The sequence below is a fragment of the Camelus ferus genome, chromosome 7, assembly GCF_009834535.1.
Source record: "Camelus ferus isolate YT-003-E chromosome 7, BCGSAC_Cfer_1.0, whole genome shotgun sequence".
In the NCBI taxonomy this organism is placed as follows: domain Eukaryota; kingdom Metazoa; phylum Chordata; class Mammalia; order Artiodactyla; family Camelidae; genus Camelus; species Camelus ferus.
This window is the reverse complement of record NC_045702.1, coordinates 17,396,914-17,417,446: the sequence shown is the minus strand read 5'-3', so window position 1 is coordinate 17,417,446 and position 20,533 is coordinate 17,396,914. Positions and strand designations below refer to the sequence as shown.

The following is a 20,533-nucleotide window of genomic DNA, read 5'->3' as shown; positions in this document are numbered from 1 at the left end:
TGTTAGGGCTTGGTAACTCAAATCCAGGAGCTGTCAGCCTAGTAGCCCTCAGAAGGAAATCTAAGAGGCAGCAAAGGATTAAAGGGGGGTGGGAGTAGGGGACAAGAGGAGTCGTTCTTGGTCAAGTGACACACATACTGAACATCATTTGAGATGGAAAAGTAAAGGGAAAGTAAAGAAAAGCAAATAAAGAGAAAACCTGAGAAAGGAGAAACACAAATGGCCAATAATCATTCCTTCTACTTCAAGCTGCCTCGTAATCATAGTAATGACAATCTCAGAAATGAGTAACTCCTTTCCGTCAATCAAATTAGCATATACTTGAGTGAAGAAAAGAATCGTCAATGGAGGTGAAACTAGGTAAGATGAAACTAGTTCAGCTTTTCTGGGAAGAAATGTGGCACTGTAAATCAAGAACCTGGAAAAAAAAAAGGATATGTATCTTTTGAGCCAATAATCCCTGTTTTAGGAATTTACCCTCAACAAATTATCAAATACATGGTTAAAGATTTATGCACAAGGGTTATCACGACAACATTATCATAACAGTCCAAAACTAGCACAACACAAGCATTTAACTTTAGAGGGAAGATGAAGTAAATTATGAATATCCATATGATAGAATATTATGATGCCTTTAAAATTGTGTTTATGGATAGTTTTGATGTCAAGGGGAAATGCTATGACATAATTATAAATAAAGCTTGGGATAAAAATTATACATAAAGTATGATTTACACCATGGGAAAAAATGCAAAAGGATATAAGCCACAACAGTAATTTATCTATTGGTGGTAGAATTCTAGATGATGTTTTTCTGCCCTTTTACACTTTCCTGTCAATTTTTTCTATAATAATCATGTTTTATTTTGTTAACCAGGAGAAATGAAATAAGCTGACAGAAAAAAGAGAGGAGGAGAGGAAAACATTAATCTAATGAGGAAAAAAAGGGAATTGGGATTGGGGTGGATGGTTAGAGGGAAAGATTGATTCAGATGGTGGGCAAATGCTTGCTGCCAGAATAGCACTTGGTGACGATGTCTGTTTCAGATTTCCTCCCTCCTTTCAAGATTAATCAGATTTAACGTTAGGTTTCAATCTCCCTGACAACTCTGAAATAAATCTGATCTGCGTCTACAGTATTTTAAAAGTCTCATTTAGTTCCCAGCATTTTCAGCCTCCAAGTTGAATCCTAGCTGGTCCTAGGAATGTTATATATTGACCCCTGGGGAAAAAATGCTTCAAATGAACCACGTATTTTCAAAAATTACTTCAAAAAATCTTTAGTAATGTAATCAAATCCCCCCCTCCAAAAAAACACAGCACTGACTGTAATCAATTGACTCTTTAGTTTAGATGCTTTCTCTAGAGATTCCATCTCACTGAAGGAGATGAATTAGATAGTCTTGAAAGGCCTCTAAAAGGGTGCCGGCTGTTCAGCACTTACCTAGAGCACAGTGGACTCTAAATACTTAATGAGGAGGCCGACGATGATGACTAAGTTGATCAATAGGGAGCATGGAGATAGCATCCCATTTCCACACACCACCAACATGGCTGCCCAGGGAATGGAGGGAAACTACTGCATGGGGGAGACACTTGGCTCTTCCTCCCTCTCCTTCTTCATCCACCTGTGGGTTATTCCCAGCTGATGGCAGCTCACTGTCCCCAGAGAGAGGGCTGAGGTTGTTATGAGACTGTGTTGGAGGTTCTGACAGCTGAGATGGAAGGTGGCAGCCATTCCCTCACCAGTATCCTTTGGCCATGCAATTTTAATAAGCTCAACCTCAGGAAAGGAAAAAAGATACTGGGATCACATTGAATTATTTATTCACAGCTCCAATTGGGCAGTGCAGAAGAACCCCTCTTCTGAGAGTAAGTAATAGCTCCTTATTGATTTCCACCCCCCTTCATGATTCCTAGGTAAGAAGCTAGTTTAAAAATCAGAAAACTGAAGAAAATCTAACTTCTCAAATCTGAGTTCATGAGTAATTGGTGAACTTGCAAATTGTGTTGCCTTTGACAATTCTATTCTCAAGAATAGTTTTGAAGAGCTTGGTATATTTAAATTTATTCAAATATTATATATATATATATGTGAAAACTAATTTTTATAGATTAATGAGCATGATTAAAGATATCTTATTTAATAACAGAAAGAAAATTGTTGTTAGCCTTGAGACTTGAAGATCAAAGAGATACACAATTCATGCATTTATCAGATGCCAAAGTTGAATTAGCTTTAGATGTAATGAATATACTTTATTTCTACGTGCAGAAAGAGAAATATAAGCTTAACAATATATAGTTAATGAAAGAAAAGCTGACTTCAAGAAAAGATGACTTTCCATATCCCGTGCCCATAGTCAGCACTAACAAAGCTGCTCTAAGATAAAGACAGCTACCGGTGCTCCTGGCCGTTGCCGTGTCCCTGAAGGGAATGAGTTGGAGACCAGCTCATTCAGACCTTGTCCGCACACCTCAGAATCTCAGCCCTCCCCCCGTAAAGTGCTTATGCAAGCACACCCACTTAGCAGGTGGCCCCACTTCCTCACTGTGTTGAGTCTCACATAATCCACTGCTGACACTCTAGTCCAGACCACTGTGATCTCTGGCCTGGAATGTCACAGAAGGCTCCTCAGAGTCCAGACTCTACCCATCACCATCTGTCCCATACGCAGCTGACGGATGAATTTCCTTAGATGTCATAGTCCTAACGCTCACAACCCGTGGCTCTACCTCGAGTTATTTAACTTCTGAAAGCCTCGATTTCCTCATCAGTCAGATATAATAAATATGCTCCTTGTAAGATAATTGAGGTTTAAGTGAAATAATGCATGTCAGGGATGTAGTACAGCCAATGGCCCATGTTAAGCATTCAATAAGTGGTAGTTATTATCCCACAAGAAGGCAAGCTCCATGAGGGCAGGAATTGCTGTCTCTTTCCTAGAACAGTTCCTGGTAAATGGTAGGAACTCAATAAATTTAACAAATGAAGTATTTTAGGCCCATTTCAATGCCACTTTTCCTGCCCCATTCTCCTGGGCTGAGATGGCTTTTTCCTCCCGTGGATGCAGCTAATAACATCCTATTTGCCCACGTCCTGCAGTGCCAGCCCCCGCTGTGTCAAGCTGATGTCACTACTCTCTGTTCTTCTGTGCCTGTAGACCCCCTGAAGGCCCCTCTTTCTCAGGCCAGTTCAAATGCCGTGCACACCGCAGGCCCTCAACTGGGCATGAAAGTCCTGCCCGGTCATTCCAAAAATGACCAAGGACAGTTCCTTGTTAACCAGAGCTGCAAAGCTCTGACCTGTAAACACTGAGGATCCCAGCTCTTCTCCTTCAGTTTAATGAGGAAATGGAGCCGAGTTAGTAACTGTTTTTAATGCACATTTCTGTTAACTCTGCCAAGCTAAACAGCAGCTGGATTTTAAACCTTAACCATAAACCAGAGGTCCCTACTCTTTTTGATGTGGAGAAGTGCTCTTTACCTCCAGGAAATGAAAAGATCCCTTTGGGGCAGGAGCTGATGGCAATGTGGATGGGGGGAGGGCAGCAGAATGTAATGTTGATGTAGCACACGGACAAAATCAGACTCGGGTGGGGGGTGCTGGCTGGGTGTCGGCGTTGCCCCTCCGCCCCAGCCTGAAGGAACTCACTCTTCCTTCTCTTCTATCCTCACCTGGAAGAGGGCGGGCCCAGGAGTTTAGAGAGGAGGCAGCTTTTGTAACAGTTCCTTTTCCTGGTTTCCTTGGCAACTGTGCAGCATCTAGAAGATCCAGGAATGAGGCGGTGGGATGTGGTGGCGTGAGGAATACAAATGCTGTATTGGTCCCATTTGGCATCACCTCCACACCCCGGTTCCCCTGTTCAGCAGCCTCTAAGCCTCAGAAGGTACCCCACACACATGTACATACACACACCTCTGACTGCTCATTTCTAATTTGGTGCCAAGTGCCCAAGCAAAGACCCTCAAGGAAATGTTACAGAATTAGCCTCATTTTACCAATGTGAACTGAGAGGTGGGGCCTGAGACTGAATGATACCCACACCAAGGATGCTTGATGTCTCATGGTTGGGTTTTTGGATTTCAGCTAAGCCTACACAGCGCACATCATGGGGCATGAATTAACTTTGCATCAACTGCTGGTTATGGGCTACGAATAAGGGACAGGGGAGTCTGAGCTCTCATCCTGTTGAGGTTGTCTAGTTTGGGGGATCCAGCCTAGCAAGAGATATAGAAAGAGGGGAGACAGCAAGACCATTCAGAGGCAAATTGCTTAGAAAGTAGAAGACATAGTCTCCTGCTTTGAAATGAGCTCCATTCTAAAAACTCATTTGTAAGTCAGTTATTTAGAATTCAGACCCCATTTCCAGAGAAGTCATATCTGTTATAAATGATGATTGGGTTTCTAGGCTAGTCCACAAAAGCCTGTTTAACTCAAAATGTAGATGAAATACTATACATTTGCAATGAAAAGCGATAGAAAAAAAAATCCTGTTGTGATACTAGTAATTAAATGAAAAAGGAAAACAAAGAAGTGGGGAATAAATAGCTTTCTTTCATTTGTTTTGAACACTAGAGCTCTTGGATGGAGGGGGTGGCTAGCCTGGTTGCTCAGGGGCAGAGGAATCTTCATTTACTTTAGACAATGGGATGGAGGGCGAGTAGCTGCTGGTGGGGGAGTAGCGGTGGAGGATAAATTAGGGCTGTCCTTTGGGATAATGGGGGAGGGGGGAGTAGCCTATTTGGGAAAACAGGCAGAGAGGGAAGAAGAGAAAGTAAGCTTGTGTCCTAAGATGTAGGTGGGGATCCTGGGAGTGAGGAAAGAGTGTGAATTTTGCATTTACAATGGCCTGGATTCTAGGTCCACCTCCCAAAGGGACTCAGACCAGGCAGAGCTATAGTCCCCTCTCTCCTGACTGGTAGGTTGCAAACTACCTCCAAGGCCAATTTGATATCCCTGCAATTCTTAGTCCTTCTCGGTTCGTAACACAGAAACCACAACCACAGCCAGAACCACCCCCACCCCCATGGCCCATCGTGGGCACTGAGTTGAAAAAGGAGTTCATTTTCCCTCAGAACAGGAATATCAACACCCCATGGCTCCCCCTTGACCCTAACAGCATCTCCTACCCTCTTCTTGGACCCTCTTTTCCCTATACCTCCAACACTCTCACAACATCATCTTTGGGGGTGTGTATTTTCACTTCAGGAATAGGAGAGGATCTGATCATAGTACCTACTGGAAACTGCATCCTTCTTGGAAGGCAGGGCTGGGCTACAACCATTAGGGGAGAGTTATTTCCATACTCCCCTTGACAATTCCAATACAAATGTACTCACAGCGTATTTATCTTCAAAGCTCTAAAAATGTTACTTTTAAGACACTTAGTATGTAAATCTTCTGTTAGAGACTCATGTTACTGTCTAAACCGCATTCTTATTGGACACAACAGATAAATCAGCGGGCTGCTTCTGCTGCCACTGAACATCCCCAACATTGATGATTTTCTGCTCTGAAATTCCTTTCACAATACGCCACACTGTTGCCACTCAGCACATAATACTCTCAGCCACTTCCTACTCTCACACCGGAAACACCTGATGCCAGCTCTCATCACGCACACCTCTGCAGAAGCAAAATCCCAGCAGGCCCACCAACACACACAGCTACATGCGCGGTACACTCACCTGCAGCGGCTGCAGAGAGCTGAACAGAAAAGCCCCTGAGTCCACAAAATATCGTTTCAGAGACTTTCCCCCATGCTCCGCTCTGTGATCCAATAATAACAGCAGCATCTAACGCTGTTCGGTACCAGCCTTTTACAGAGTTACTGACTGATTTCACATAAATCATTGCATTTAATTTAAACTTTATAATAACTCTCAAGACAAGTATGATTACCTCCTTTTTACAAACGAGGGTACTGGGTTTAAAACACTTACACAGTTTGCCCAGGATCATATACCTAGAGAGTGACAGAGCTGGAATTCAACCCAATGTCCCCTAGCTTCAGTGGAGCCAGAAGTCTGTTTCTGAATGGAGACCAGTGCAGATGCAAGATAGAGATTTCAGGCTAGATCACAGGAGGATGCTCCCAGATAACGCACATAATGCAAAAAAAAAAAAAAAAAAAAAAAAAAAAAAAAAGTGAATACACCTCACCTCTTTCATTATTCAATTAACAAAAAGAAACATGGAGAAAAAAACAAATTACCAGAGCTATGACCAAATAGAAACAGTTCATGCATAGCACACAAATAAAAGTCCTGCATCTGTGTGAAAGGCTGTGCTAAATGCAATATCCCCTCCCCGAGTTCTCATCCAAAGCCCAACCATGCTCTCTCCTCCCCGAGCCCTCACTACAGCCCCCACCAATGCCCTCCACACCAAGAGTTCTTGAATTTTAATGTGTTAAGAGTCACACAGATTCCTGCCCCCCTCATAGAGATTAGGATTCAGTAGGTTTGGGCTGAGGCCCAAGAATTTGTATTTCTAACAAGTTCCCAGACGATCCTGATGCTCCTGGTCCAATGGATGCTTCTGGTCTAAACTCTGATAGGACCTTTACCACACAACGTAGGCCTTGATCACATTTTCTGTCAAGCGAGTCTGGTTCATAGATGCCTCTCTCCTTCCCTCCCCATCGTTCTATTATCTTCAGAAGCAGCCTTATCCCCAAGCCCAAGACCAATCCTGATCACCATCTGAGACTGGTGCTCTGACTAAAATGGTCCCCCATCTTGTTCACATGGCATCTCCCATCTTGTCCAGGTGTAGTACCCTGACCTTAAAACTGGGCTCCTTTCATAGCCACTGTTCTCTATGTTTCACTGTAATTCCCTAATGCTCCAGATTATTTACAGAAGTGGGGCCTGCCTTCCTCTGGCCAAGCCTCCTCCCTGCTGGATCATGTAATCCTGAAACCCCACAGCAGCACTTACTGTATTCATACGTGCTGGCACACTGCCTTGATAGCAAGTGTCTACTGTTGAGACATCCGTGTCTCATCCAACCCAGATTCTCCATTGCTGAGCTGTCCCTGTTCACTGGAACACTCAGCTCCTCGTCATGTTTCTCCTCCTCACCGCTGCAGCTCACCTGGACAGTGAGCTCTGCTATATCTTAACTGCTGGAAAGACGAATCACCTGCCATATTGAGCTTCCTTTTCAGCACGTAAAGCTGGGACAGTTCCTGCTAGAGGGCCAAGAAGAGACAGATTCTATACCATGTCCATTTTTCCCTTGCTCTAAAAAAAACAGGCCATGCTTCTGGGATATGATAGTTTTGCCTTAGGTTTTGCTTTTATCTCCCCCGCAATGGGTTCTTGCCGATTTGAGTGTGTGGAGGTCAGGACCCATGATGTGTGCGTGTCAGCTGCATTAGCCTGCACTCTGTGGATAGTCAATAAACATAAAGCAACAAGCAGTTTGATTTCTTGCCTAGTTGGCACCTGGAAATATATCATCCAATTTGGAAAGCAGGATACCTTTTAATATCTCTTCCAGCACCTAATACGGAGTTCCCACGGAACAGACGCTCCATGAATATTGAATGAATAAATGAACAAATGGATGAAGGATACCAGTGGGATTGCACCCAAGTCTCCTTTGTGGTGTCCGGATCAGAATGCTCAGCTGGAAGAAAACAACTTCCAATCTGTAGAAGCTGAGAGAATGCCTCTAGGCCAGACTTCCAACTAATTCCCAGCACAAAACTGAACCTGCACATTCAGAGGAATTGTGGCTGGAAGACCGCAATTACACCAGCACAGTGGTTCTCAGATTTGTTTCAGTACGTGGATATCTTTAACAAAAAAGGTTGTACTCTACTCCACCCCACCCCTTACTCCAGGCCGCCTCCTTCCCTACTCCGGAAGCCACCTCAAAAATAAACCCTTCCTCTTGTCCACTCCGTTTCTATCACTGGCCCCCTCACCAGGCCACCATCTAAGTAGGTGGGACCAACAGCTGCATATGTATTATGACTTTAAATTATCTCCACACTACCTTTAATCACCTCACTATCATTCCTCCTGAAAAATGACAATGCTATCAGGACAGGTAAACTGAATTTTATTTCTTCTCGCTCTTAACATCTCAGCTCAAACAAGTTAATCAAAGCAGTAAACCTGCTGTCTAGCAGAAGCCTGAGGGCATGGGACAGAGGAGAGGGAAGTTTTGACAAGCAGGGAAAGCTGGGAAGGAAAGGAGTCTTGGCATGAGCTCGTGCTGCAAGGGCAGCTGTAGGTATGATACTACATTAAGAGGTGTGTGTTCTCTGCCTGGCCTGATGCAGAAATACCACAGGAGCTCTCGGAGGACAGGCACAGGGACAGTGTCTGGGCTGCAGGCTGTGTCTGTCCCAAAAGGTTTACAATGTTCCCTGGGTGAGGGCAGAGAGTCATGGAATGGGTTGCAAAAAGCAAAAACTTTAGAACACAAGCAACATATGGGGATGCTCTTTTGGTTGAGTTTCTGTGCTCCCAGGCTTCTACAGTTCTGAGGATGGTTTCTTGCTGGCGATGACCCCCATAGAGGCCAGTCTTGCAAGTAAGTGGCAGCTCACGACAGACTGCACACAGTGAGAACCTCACACTGGCTGGGCTCTGAGGCAGATGCGGGGGAAGGAAAATGGCTGACCCTGCAGGGGACCTAAGCTTCTAATGCCTGGGATGTTTACCTCATTAGGCTGTTTTACATAACATCAGCCAAAAACAGAAAGAAAAAAAAAAATAGCTGGAGGGAGTTCACTGGAGTTCAGACCTGGATTCTAAGACTCAGAATCTTCCTGGGCCAAAATGGGACCTCTAGGCAGCCTCCTCCTCCCTGGCTTGGTTACCCCATCAGCAAAGAAGTCAGAACACTGTCGACTGTGCTCCTAGGAGGAAACCCTGAGCCACCCTCCAAGGAGCATCACAGCTGATATGAACAAAGAGGGAGTTACTGTTGTTATAATTACTGTTATTTTTACCCCAAGTTCTTTGGTCTACCACATTCGTCTTGTCATAAGCAGGGATGGCTGGGGAGTGAGGGACCAGAAACCTCGGCAGCTCCTGGGCTGTGAAGCCAGAGGTCTGAAAAGGAGTAAAGTCTAGAGGGTAGATAAGCGGGCTGCTCCAGAACTGCCAGGACAGTCCATCAGGACTGGAAAAGACAAGCACCATTGGGCAAGGAGCCAACACAAGCCCAAGGCCAGAAGACCAATGCCAGCGGGGAGGGGCAAGAGCAGCTTGGGGTTCAAGAGGTGGGCAGTATCCGAGAGTGACTGCAGGGAGTCTTAGAGAACACCAGGGAGACTAGGGTTCAGGGGGAGGATGTGCTAATTCTGGAAAGAGGAGAGGATGTGGAAGAAATGTGGGAGAGGCTAGGACTTGGCCAAGCAGAGTTAAGATCAGAGTGTGGCACCAAGATCCCCACCAGAGCAGCAGACAGGCTGGACTTCTCACTGTACACAGCCTGGGTGGGGGCTGGTCCCCCAAGACTGAACTCACCTACAGGCCCCCACAGTGAGCAGTCAGGAGCTTCAGGGTCAGGGATCCCAATGTGTCATCCAGGTGTCTCCATTAGACTAGGCAGTTCTGAATTTTTATTTCTTCTCGCTCTTAGCAGCACATCCACTGTGATGTCCTTGCTCCTTCACAAAGTCTCCATCTCTGTCTGTCTGTCTCCCTTCCCTCCCTCCTCAAATGCCCTCTCCCTCCCTCTTTAACTGCGTATCATATTGCTTCTGATTTCACTTTGCAGGGCTACCGTGTGAGTGTGTGTTTGTGTGTCATTGCAGGTGGGGGGCTGAGGCCTCAGGACAATGGGGAGGGGAGCAGGGATGTTGGGATGGGGAGGGTCACCCCTCTCTCCCTCCCTGGCCAGCTGGAAACGTGCCCTGGGACCTTCCAAGCTAATTAGACAACCTTTTGTCTTGACAGAAGGGAGATTTAAAAAAAACAAAACAAAACAAAAACAAAAACAAAAAAAACCCTAGCTTTCTTGGCTCTCGGCCTCCTGAGAGGTAACGGAGAGGATCTAACTGCTGGAAAGTGGAGTCCAGCCCCTGATCCCCATGCCAGGGGCCATCAACCGTGAGCAGAAACCTCCATCTTGAAAACGCCAGGCAGAATGAGAAAACCTCCGCTCACAGGACTCCGGAGTCTTGGGGCTCAAACCCTGAGGGCATCTCAGCAGCAGCTGTCCCGAGTCCCCGACAGGCAGGGCAGGGAGAGCAGGGGTGGGAAAGGGCCACCCTTCGCATGCCTTCTGGGGTCACCTGCCCTGCAGCCCCCAGGTAGGCCCTCCGCAGTGGCCCCCACCAGCCTCCCGGGGTCACCAGTGTAGCCCCAGCACAGTTCCAGTCGGTGCCAGCTCCTCCTTGTGGAAGCATCTACGTCTCAGCAATGTCCTTCTCCCAGACCCTGCTGCCTCAGCCCCGCCGCCCGACCCTATCACGGGCCACCCAGGCTCTCCTCCCCCCACCTCCCCTTGCCTGGCCACCGACAGTGTCCAAGCCCCAGGCTGTGCTCTAGGGACATTCCAAAGGGACACCAGTGGCAGGGAGAACAAAGGCACAGCCACTGGAGATGGCCCCTGGGGCTCCTGGAGCTCACACAAGGACACAGAATTCTCCCAACAAGCACAGCAACCCGGCCTGGACCTCAGAGCATGAAAAGCCTGTGGGGCTGTGTTCTAATGAGAGGAGGAAGTGGCACCATTGAAGATGCCACCACCTTGCCAGCCTGCATCCCCTGACCACTGATGATCTGACTCTGTCCTATTCCCAGCAGTAATGCAGACAACACACTGGAAAGGGGCACCAGCCAAGCTCATCTCCTGTAGCTGCCATCCCATCCTCGCTGGCCCTGTGACAGCTGCCTGTCCTGCTCCAGCCCTGCAGGCAGCAGGAGGACCCAGGTCAGGACTGCAGTACACCCCTAGGGTCCATGGAGGCTGGACCAACACCACTCGGGGTCACTGGGGCCTAGTGGGAGGCAGGAGACGGGTAGGAAGGCAAGGTGGGCTGCCCCAGGCAGACAGCCAGGCATGGGTGGATTGAGGCCACCATCCCAACTACTGAAGGAGTTCTGCCTTCTCTGGGGGAGCCCTTGCCAGGGTGGGAAAGAGAAATGTATATGAGGCACCTCATTGGCAATCACCATCCAAGACAGATTGACAACCTTTCTCCAAATCACCCAGACAACTCAGCATTCAAACTTCATGCACAGAGACCACCCCAAACACACACACATACCATGTACACGTTTGATTCTCTGGACTTTACTTCCCAGAGTGATGGTTATTATCTCTTTACACTTGGATTTGTTAACCTAGCGACTCACAGATAATTTTATACTTTCACCTGCTACTCAGGTGACCATAAGGTGAATGAGCTCTCAGCCAGATAGTTAAGCCTCCCATCAGTGGGATTAACTGTTCAAAATCCACAGCATAGTTTTAAACCAAATGGTGCTTTTCCTTTTGGAAAAAAGATGTTTTCCACAATGGTGGGTGATGACCACATGCAAATTCCTCATGAAAAATGTATGTATAACCTAAGTTTAACCAAGTCCAGAATATTTGCCAGCAGTTATTTCAGGGGGGAAAAAAAATCAGATTTCTTGCTTCAGCAAAAATTACTGACTGAGAAAAATTTCAACATGTAAGGTATTACAGTGAAATTATAAAGCGATAACCAACCTAGTATTAAATGAATTTATTTGATCCCACTGACAGTACTGAAGAGTAGAGGACTCTCATATAAGTAAAGAAATCAGAGTCTGGTTTTTTCCCCCACAAAGCTTGATCATAGGTGTTTGCTAATCTTTGACAGATTCTACTTTATTTTAAAGGGGGTTTATGTGCCCACTTCCCACCTAATGTCATCAATACCTGACCTTTGAAAATTAAAATTGACATTTACAGCGCTTCCCCATTGTGCCAGCGTTACCAATTACACTTAGCACCAGCTACAGATGCGACAGGTGCTCACCTACCCTCTGGCTAAAAATAGCTATCATTGATGTCAGAAATGGCCAACGTTCCCTGCCTGCTTCATAGGCTATTAGGCCACTGTGTGAAATAGGTAGATGAATCGCTCACCAAAGGGGAGCCCCGACTTCACCCAACACAGGGTGCCCAAAACTTCTGTGTGTATCAGCCGCTCAGATGGTTTTTATCAATTAAAAATAGACCTATTCGCACCCCCATTCACCATCGCATAAGATTTTGCAGAACCTAAGGGCCCTACAGTTTCAGAACAAGAACCCAGAAGACCCTGGGCTCAAAGATCCACAAAGCTCAGCATTAGCCTCCTGTCTATCTTTGCTAACATCATGTAACCTATTTTCAGTGATGCCGCAATGGGGGATCTGTCTGAATTCCAGATGATCTACTGTGCATACACACTAAAGAGTTCTACCAGGTTTCCCTTGAAGCGCATCTGTGCAATTTACACTAGAATAATTCTCCTTCTTGCTGAAAATTTTTCCTAAACCATCTTAATTGCTTGAGGCAATTATACCATATTGTAATTAGCACATTGCCTTGTAATTATTTGCTTTGTGAATGTATCTCACCACTCCCCTCCACCCTCCTCCATCTCCAGATATGAGCTCTTTGAAAGAGCTCCCTCTGGCCTCAGCAGCCACCATGTGCCTGGTACACAGAAAAACTTGGTAACGTTGGTTGAACTGAGTGAATGAGAACTGAAGCCGCAATGCCAACAAATTCTTCCTTCTTGGATTCTGTCATGACCCCTACAGCTTAAGTTACATTTAAGTGGTTATTCAACCAGGCTTGTCACATATCTTAAACACCCATTGCAGGTGTCTATTAAGTAACCATGCTGGACCAATGCAATGTGGGAAATAAACCCTTATTGTCAAGGATTTATATATTTGACTCCTACCTTGTCTCCCTCCAAAAAGGAAATTAATAACCTTGACTACTAGTGTCCCTAAAGCAAATCTCACATTAAAATTAAATAAGTGTGTGGCATGCTTAGCTCAACGTCCAGCCCACGAGGATGAATGATGGGCATCAGCTCTCTGTCCCCATGCTCTGGCTCGTGTCTCCAGCAGTGATAAAACTTGTAGGGGGAACAATTTTGTTAATGCCTTCCCCTCTGCTCACACCTGCCCTATATCAGTTTGGGCCAGTGGCATTTAGTAACTCATCCAGACACCTATTTACAATCTTTTTTCTGAAACCAATGAACGGTTGCTCTGTTTAATTTTACTTGCCTCTCACCCCGCCCCCACCTCCAGCTCTGGTTGTTTGATTAAAACCAAACCAAAAGTAGAACGTACCTAGTGGGCCCCATGCATGCAAAAGATAACTAGGCAACAAAAAGATGTTTTTGACCATATTCAAAGTTGACCAAGTACAGGATCCTTGTTATTAAGGAGCAAACAAGAGAGCCTTCTTCACATATAAATGTGAACTGAAACTTAACCTTGTGATATTATGCAGAAAAAGCTGGAATAGGGAAGAAATGACAAGTGCACCAGAAGCAGCATGCAGCTTACTGACAGTGAGACTGTGTTCACCTGAAGAACTGTGCCAGCAACAAAGGAGAGCTTTCCTGACACAGACCAGGAGGTGGATCCCCGTGGAGCAGAAAGGTAAAAATAGCCAACCAACTCTGTTTGCTCATTAAGTCACCGTCTCATCATAATGTAAGTCTCTGAGGATCCCTGACTAAAAATTTCCCTAAACCAATGGAGGCAGATATTCTGATCTTTGTTGAGAAATCACATGCGAACCTGGATCCCAAAGTCTATTGTTCTAGGGGAAACAGAAACTCGTAAGTTGAGGACCAGACCCTACCCCTTAGAAATCCCACCCAGATGCAAATTCCCAATGCGATACAGCTGCAACCATCACAAAGGACAACATGACCCGAGGGATTAATACGTTGCCACGATAATACCCCAAGCAACTTGGAGACATGCTGGAGTTGAGGCAGGAAGTTGGTTCAGTCAGGTAGGTGAAATCTTAAATGCCTATCAGGGTGACAAAGTAAGATCACTCATGACAGTCTAACTGACAGTTGTGTTTTGCTCTGATTTTAGAAGCAAATGCCTCAAAATCTACAAAGCAATCAAAAACAACAGAAGCAATTCTGACCCCTAGACATGGACACTTTAAGGAACTGCCATCATGTTCTGAGACTGTCCACAGGCCTCCAAGGGAAGTCCATATGTCTGCCTGGACAGAGTTGTTGGTAGGCATCCAGCCTCCATGCCCTCGAAGGGTCACAGCCAAAGAAAGAAACCCAGGTGTACTTACGCAGGGCGTGCCACTCATCCTGGCGGATGGTCTTGGTGATGTTGAAAGTGAGGTTCCGGGGGATGGTGGCTGAGGAGTAGTGGTATTTGATGTACGTGCACCGCTCAATCTCCCCTGGCAAAGAGAGCAGGACACCGAACGTTAGTGAGGCAGCAACCGACTCTGCGGCAGTTTCCAAGGCCCAGTTTTCTGTCCTGGGGAAAGGGACTTGTCTCCCACTGGGCTTGGTGACACCTACAGTTTATACACACAAGGTTACTACCTGGCCTCCCAAAGAGCAAGGGAGTGGAACAAAATCAAACACCATTGATTTAGATAGAAAAATATATCTCTGGCATCAGAGGTGGGAGGAGTCAAAGTTTAGGCTGATAGCAGCTTATTAAGAAAGTCCCAGCCATGTTTATTTAATCTTAGGAAAATCAACTTTCACATCAAGGGAAGAAGTTTGGCATCAAAAAACAGTTTGTATCCACAGACCAGCAGAGAGCAAGCTTCGGCCTTAATGGTGTCATTTGTGATTTGTAGCACATGCTGTCTTGTGCAACAGTGAGCTAGAGGTGGCCTCTTCCATTTCTCTATTCCATGTACCCCGTCTCACCTCTGAGCACAATGCACTGAATTCCACCGTTATCTCCTTGAACCAGTCTCTTCTCGGGTTGCTTGGAAAAAAGTTAAGCCCCTTAACACACTCAACGCCTGGTCTAATAGGATTTTTACTGATAAGTTGTTATCAATCAATGCATGCTCTGCTAGTCAAATTATCAAAATAGTCCTATATCTTAGAGCAGAAGTTCTCAGAGTGTGGTCCTGGGACCACAGCATCAGCGTCCTCTGGGAACTGGCTAGAAACGCAATCTCCCAGGCCCCACCCCAGACTTGCTGCATCAGAGACCTGGAGGGAGAGTCTACAATCTGAATTTTAACAGGCCCTCCAGGTAATTCTACGGCAGACCTAAGTTTGAGAACCGCCGCCTTCGAGAATCTAACAGAACTGCCAACATATTAGCTCATAAATCCACAGTGTTTGCAAATTTCAAAAAGACGGCATGATCAGGAGGTTTTGGTTTCCGGCTGGCATTTCTATTGACACTGGCTTATCTGGGGGCTATTAAAACTCAGTGTCAGGGCAATGTGAAGAATCAGGAAAGGAGTGATTTTTAAAGGTTAAGGGTTTTAAAATTTGGTTTTGCACCTGAATGGATTTTGATGATAATCCATTTTGCACCCCACTGATTTTCAATTTACAAGTGGTGGCACCTGATTGAATTGTTTGACCCCTGGCTCACTGTCAGCAGGCAACCTGGCAATTGGTGGAGTGCAGTCATTTAGACCATGCCTTATTGTAAATCATATCTGGACAACCACCTAACTGCCAGTCATTGGTAGACACTCCTCTGATGGGACAGACGTTGTCCAAAGAGGCAAGGTTTGGGGAAAGTGTTATGCACTCTTTTCCTTTTATCTGTAATTTCTCAATCCCTCTGTCTCTGTTCCCTTACAAATCCCTGACAATAAGGGTGTATTTCCCACATTGCATTGGTCCAGTGTGGCTACTTGATAGACACCTGCAGTGGATGTTTAAGATATGTGACAAGCCTAGATGAATAACCACTTAAATGTAAACATCCTGAAGTCTCTCCCATGCTCCACCATTCCCCTGGACCACACCTCTACATCTCCCTGGCCCCATCTTCCTTCTTCCCTAACTTGCTAGATTTCTTGCAAAAGTAGTCTACCAGACAGTCTCTGCTTCCTCAACCCACATTCATACCTCAACCCACATGCTCTCATTTCCATGACAATTTCCATTGATAGCATCACTTCCTATCCAGTCTACAACATCACAAATCCCACAGTCATCCCCAGTGCTTTCCTCCCTCTCATGATGCCCCTCCTCCCTGACATCCAACTGGTCACCCAGTTCTGTCCCTTCACTGCAGAAATGTCCTTGGAATCCAGCCTGTCCTCTCTGTCCCCACTCCCTCTTAGTAGTTGCACGAAAACAATGACCAATCTCAACAAACAACCACGTTTACTGAGGGCTTACTAGGTAGAAGAGACTTACCAAGTGCTTTGCAGGCCGGTGGTTTCCAACTTTACTCACACGGAGAAGATGTGTGTAAGGCACACAGGATAAGCAGAACCAGCTGCCGGGCCCTGTCCAGCCTCCCCAAGGGCTGAAGGAAATACTCACCCCTCACCCATTCGTGGGTTCTGAACTTGGCCCACCAGCGGGACTCTGTTATGAACACTGTCTGACCAGTCCTTTCTCTAACCCAATTAAGTAGGTGTTATTACGATCATCACCTCTATTTTATAAGCAAGAAAATGGAGGCTTGGGAAATTAAGTGACTTGCTAAGGGAGCGGCAGTGCCAGGATGAGAACCCAGCATTGTCTGATGGCAGTCTCCTACCCAAGGCCACCACGCTCCACCCGGCTGCTCGGACTGTATTCCAGAAAGGAAAATGCCATCTCTTTTACACACACTCCTCAGGCAGAAAGTCCCAGCCCCACCTCCAGCTGCTCTGTAGCCCCAGCTATCACACACCCTGGGTTCCAGCCAAGCAGCTCTCTACCCTGCCCTGATAATGCCACATCCGCTCACTGTGCCTCTACTCTCCTCCCTGCCTGTCCCTCACCTGGTACACACCTACTCCTCCTACAGCTCCCCAGCAAAGCCTTCCTCACATCTAGGACAAGCACCCAGCAGCAGGCATTCAACAGCCCCTCTCTCTCCCTCCCTACTGCAGCAAGCAAACCAATGGGCTGTGATTTATCTGTTTACATGCCTCACTCCCCTACTGGCTGATGAGTTTCTCAAGGGCAGGGACTGTCTTATTCATTCATCTTTATCTCCCTGGCCCCCAGCACAGGGTGAGCACCAATAACACATGCTTTAAAGAAAAGAATGAATAATATAAGATGCCCTTTAGAAGATCTCAGTGGGCAAGGAATCCAACTGCTTCTATCACACGCAAGGGATTAAAATAATTGAGGCAAATTAGAATGTAATGAATAAATGAGGTGACTGTTGCAGAACTCTGTGAGTCTACAGTAAACACTTCTTCCCTGTCTGGACAATGTAAGGGGAGGCTTGTCAATCACAGTCAGGGAGAAGAAACCACACATGAGCATGGAACAGCCTCTAGCTGCACTTTGTAAATCTAATCCGAGAGTCAACCAGGTCAATGGTTTTAGGGGGAGGCAAAGAGGAAGAAAAGAAAGAGGAGAGGGAGATTGGTTGTTACATGAATATAAGGGAGAGAAGGTTGTTACACGATTATCAGCAACAACCACATGGGACATATACAGTTGAGCAGGTTGTGCACTGCACAAGGATGCCTCCCAGAGAGACCTGGGTGCTAACGTCCAGCTGCTGCTCTGCTTCCCAAGCTGGTGGGATATGTGGGGGATGTCCCTGCCAGAGAGGGTGCCTTTGTTTGATTTGGACAAAGATGTCATGTGAACTAGCAGCCACGCTGCACTCCATAATTTCAAGATCAAACAAAACACTCCCTGGACCCAGCTGCGGAGACAAAACAAGATCCCACCAGTAACGGCCAGACTAGTGCCCATCCCTTGTGTCTGAAAAATGTACCTAATTTCTTGGCTAAGATCAGGTTCTCTCAGCCTCAAAACAAACTCAACAAGTGGCCACAGGCCCCAGGCTCTCTGAGCCTCCCTCATCTCCAGCCTGCCTGGCCAGTGATGTAAGAGGCAACTTGACACAGAACAAGGAGCCGGCAGACAGGCACCGCGGGCATGGCGGGTGGGCAGCCGGGGAGCCTGGCTGGAGAACTTCCCAGAAGCCCCGCTGGGGGCGCTCACTATTTGCTTTGCCTCAGGGATGCAAGCATCCTGCCTTTGAAGGCAATTAAATTTGAAAGCCTCAAATATTGCCTAAGAAGAAAGGCAAAATATTTACCCATGTGTCTGCAGGTCCTGTCAGTGTGCTGGGCTTTTGTCAATACAGGCGCCATCTGGGCACCAAATTCGTGTGCCCAGAATGTGGGCTTCCCAGTACAAACAGGTTTTCCAGCAAAGAACGGCACGGAGGGGTTACCTGGAAGGCAATGGAGAAGCCCACGGCCTTACCTGGAAAGAAAATCAGACTTATCTTTCCCGATTCCTGCACTCCAGCCCAGAGATGTGAGCTTCCGCCTCAGGAAGCCTCAGTTAAAGGGCTGGATAACTGGTTGGTGAGGCAGCAAGGAAGTCCCCTCAGGACTTTATACCTTCAGCCACGCCCTGCCTTCTGAGTTAATGACCCTCTTATCCACATGTCAGAGTCCCAGCGAGACAGGACACCAAAATGGGTAACTGGGGAGAGTTTCCAAAAGGGACAAACTTTGTAAAAGCTGCACACACAGTGTAAAGAGACCAGCCAAGGGTGGCACAGAAGGACTTCGCGTAATCATGAGGCCTGGAGAGGCAGAGGAGGGACCAGTCACCAGAACTTGGAGATGGTGGCCGTGGGAGAGAGGTGAGGCACGCTCTGGCAGAGGGTTACAGCCATCCAAGTGCGCACCCTACCTCTCACCCTCCTATCCTGCCAGTTTCCCCCAGTAGCTGAACCCAACTCGAAACCGGCAGGCAGGCCAGCCTCCAAACACAGAGCAGGTGCAAGGCAGGGACTGGATCCAAGGGACAAACACAGGCATCTAGCTCATTCCTGGATTCTTTCTCTTTCCTCTCACATCTCCCCGGCCCTCTCCCTCTAAACCATCACTCCAGCATCCCTTAGTCCAATGCCTCCCCTCTTCCACTTCTCAAAGTCTTCAGTGGCAAAGAGAGAACAGAGCAAGACTGTTCCCATTGTTTTTCTCCATTTCAAATCCTTTAAGAATCCTTTAAGACTCAAGGCCTAAGTATGGTCATTCACATCAAGTACAATGTTTGGTCCCTGCACATAGTAAGTGCTCAATAAAATATTAGTTGTTATTATCAATAGCTGTCCTAAGATTACTTATTTTAAGGGGGCAAGACCACAGGAAATCAGAAATAGTATCAGCAACCAGTGTTTACATCTTGCTACACACACACACACACACAGTGAGGGGAGGGACATGGGGGAAGGGGAAAGAGGGAGAGAGAGAAATGTCACACCCTAGGGGGCTGGGAGAGCAAAAGCTCTGATGCTCACTGGGCATATGAGGGAACACAGGCTGGGGAGGGGAGGGGAGGGGCAGGGATGGTGCACAGACACTAAATTCTGAAGTCCAACCACTCTACACAGATACCAGTAGGCGGTTTTCCTTTCACATGCATCTGCTATCAGCAAGATGTGGTTTCCTAAGCAGTTGCAGGAGGAGACTATTACTTTAGAGTTATATATATATTAAGCAGAAGCCTTCTCAGGCACAGTGATTTTAGATTGCAGTGCTGGGACCCACTCCAACGCCACCTAAAATAGTCTTTCCCCAAACAGGTGCCGTAGTACTTATATTCACGCATTAGAGAGTCATTCCTTTGGGTCAGACATTGTTCTCTTGGGTACCTATTCTTAAAGCTCTGTTAAATAAGTTCAAAGCGGGGAGCACCGAGTCACTCCTAGGTACGGGTTCCCTTCCTCCAGACCAGAACTGTCAGCAGCAAAGTGACCTTCGAGAAAAGAGGCTAAGAAGGGCACGAGGATCCCTGCAGCTCTCGAGGGAAGGGAGGGTGTGCTGTGATGGCAAACCGACAACTTCACACCCTTGCCCAGGGCTGACCAGCGTGGGCCTGAGCAAAAATCAGAACACAGGAACCCCCTCCCCAGCCCTCACTTTAAAAGGGGAGTGAGGCAGGCTGGATGTGTGATGGTCAAATGTATTTAGGAAAAGTTGAGTCTAACAACATTTAAAAGGTTTACTTATTATAGGACTTTAAGAGTTTTTAATATATATCATGACTCCCTCAAAAGGGAAGGAGATCATTCAGGGAAGGTATGACACGCAGACCTCCCCAGGCTCCTTTGACCCAAATCCTTTTTTATCCAAAGAACAGTTTCTACCACTAGATCGTGAGGTCCTTAGAATAAGAAACCAGGTCTCTTGTCTGCATTCCTAACCCTGGAGCCAGGCGAGCAGTTGGCACAAAGCCCTCAATACATATCTGGATGAATGAGGAACAGAGATCAGGATCTGTTCTTTGATCAGATAATCTACAAAGTAAAGTAAGTCATTGGCTCCAAATGTTTGCCAGCCTCTTCTCCGCAGCCACATCCAGGAGCTACCAGCAAAACCAACACCAGGGTCGGACGCCCATCC

At 46.6% G+C, this 20,533-nt stretch overlaps 1 protein-coding gene across 3 annotated transcripts in view; it reads right to left on the bottom strand.

Annotated features, from left to right (window-relative positions):
* TMEM178B (transmembrane protein 178B) overlaps nt 1-20,533 on the bottom strand; it is a 338,156-nt gene that overhangs the window by 212,038 nt on the left and 105,585 nt on the right. For all 3 annotated transcript variants that reach the window (XR_004321309.1, XM_032483512.1, XM_006185356.3), the window contains exon 2: nt 14,285-14,398. Coding sequence is in view for 2 of the 3 variants with exons in the window: in XM_032483512.1 (XP_032339403.1) it covers nt 14,285-14,398 (114 nt within the window). In the remaining variant the exon portion in view is untranslated. The remainder of the gene's footprint in view (nt 1-14,284; nt 14,399-20,533) is intronic.